At 83.5% G+C, this 795-nt stretch overlaps 1 protein-coding gene across 1 annotated transcript; it reads left to right on the forward strand.

Moving 5' to 3' along the window:
• Positions 1 to 165: 165 nt before the first annotated feature.
• Positions 166 to 754, forward strand: AURANDRAFT_69153 (hypothetical protein; the record flags this gene model as incomplete). Its single annotated transcript, XM_009044906.1, has 1 exon — positions 166 to 754. A coding segment is annotated over one exon (589 nt), but the record flags the coding sequence as incomplete, so codon positions are not given.
• Positions 755 to 795: the final 41 nt, after the last annotated feature.

Consider the following 795-nt stretch of genomic DNA (forward strand, 5'->3'; position numbering starts at 1 on the left):
CGACGGGCGCGGCCGCGCGATCGACCGCCGAGGGGCGCGCGCGCGCGCCTCGCCGTCGCGGCGCGAGGCGACGGCCCGTCCGAGACGGGCCGCGCCGGGGCGCGCGGCGCGTCGCCGGAGCGCGCGCCTCCGGGGCCGGAAGCCGCCCCCGCGCGCGGCGCCCAGGTTCTCCGCGACCATCGAGGTCCGCAAGGAGGGCAGCACGGCGGGCACGTCGGACATCTACTACTACGACGGCGGCGGCCGCCGCTTCCGGAGCCGCGCGGAAGTCGCGCGCGCCCTGGGCCTCGCGCCCCTGAGCGGCGGGCCCGGGCAGCGCACGAAGGCCAAGGACGCCGCGCCCGCCAGGGCGACGGAGGCGTCGCGCCAGCGCGCGCGGCGCCTCGAGGCCAAGCTCGAGAAGGCGCTGGACCGCCACGCGCGGCGTGCGGGCGCGTCCTGCGGCGGCGGCGGCGGCGACGACGCCGCGCTCGACCCGGCCGCCGCGCCGGACCTCGCGGCGCTCGGCCGCGCGGCCGGCGGCGCCGGCGGGGCGCCGGCGGCGGGCGCGGGCGACGTCTCCCACGTCCTCGCGGCCTGGCACTTCCTCGCCACGTTTGCCAACGAGCTCGGCCTCGGGCTCTCCCACGGCGCGGTCTACGACGACGAGATCGCGGGCGACGACGGCGGCGCGGGCGCGGACGCGGCGCGCCGCGCGGCCGCGCGCAAGGACCGCGCCGTCCTCCGCGCGGGGCCGACGGAGCTCGCGCGGCGCGTCCGCCGCGGGGCCCTGCCGTCCGCCGCGCCGCCCGGCGC

Source organism: Aureococcus anophagefferens (genome assembly GCF_000186865.1).
Source record: "Aureococcus anophagefferens unplaced genomic scaffold AURANscaffold_1012, whole genome shotgun sequence".
NCBI lineage: Eukaryota > Pelagophyceae > Pelagomonadales > Pelagomonadaceae > Aureococcus > Aureococcus anophagefferens.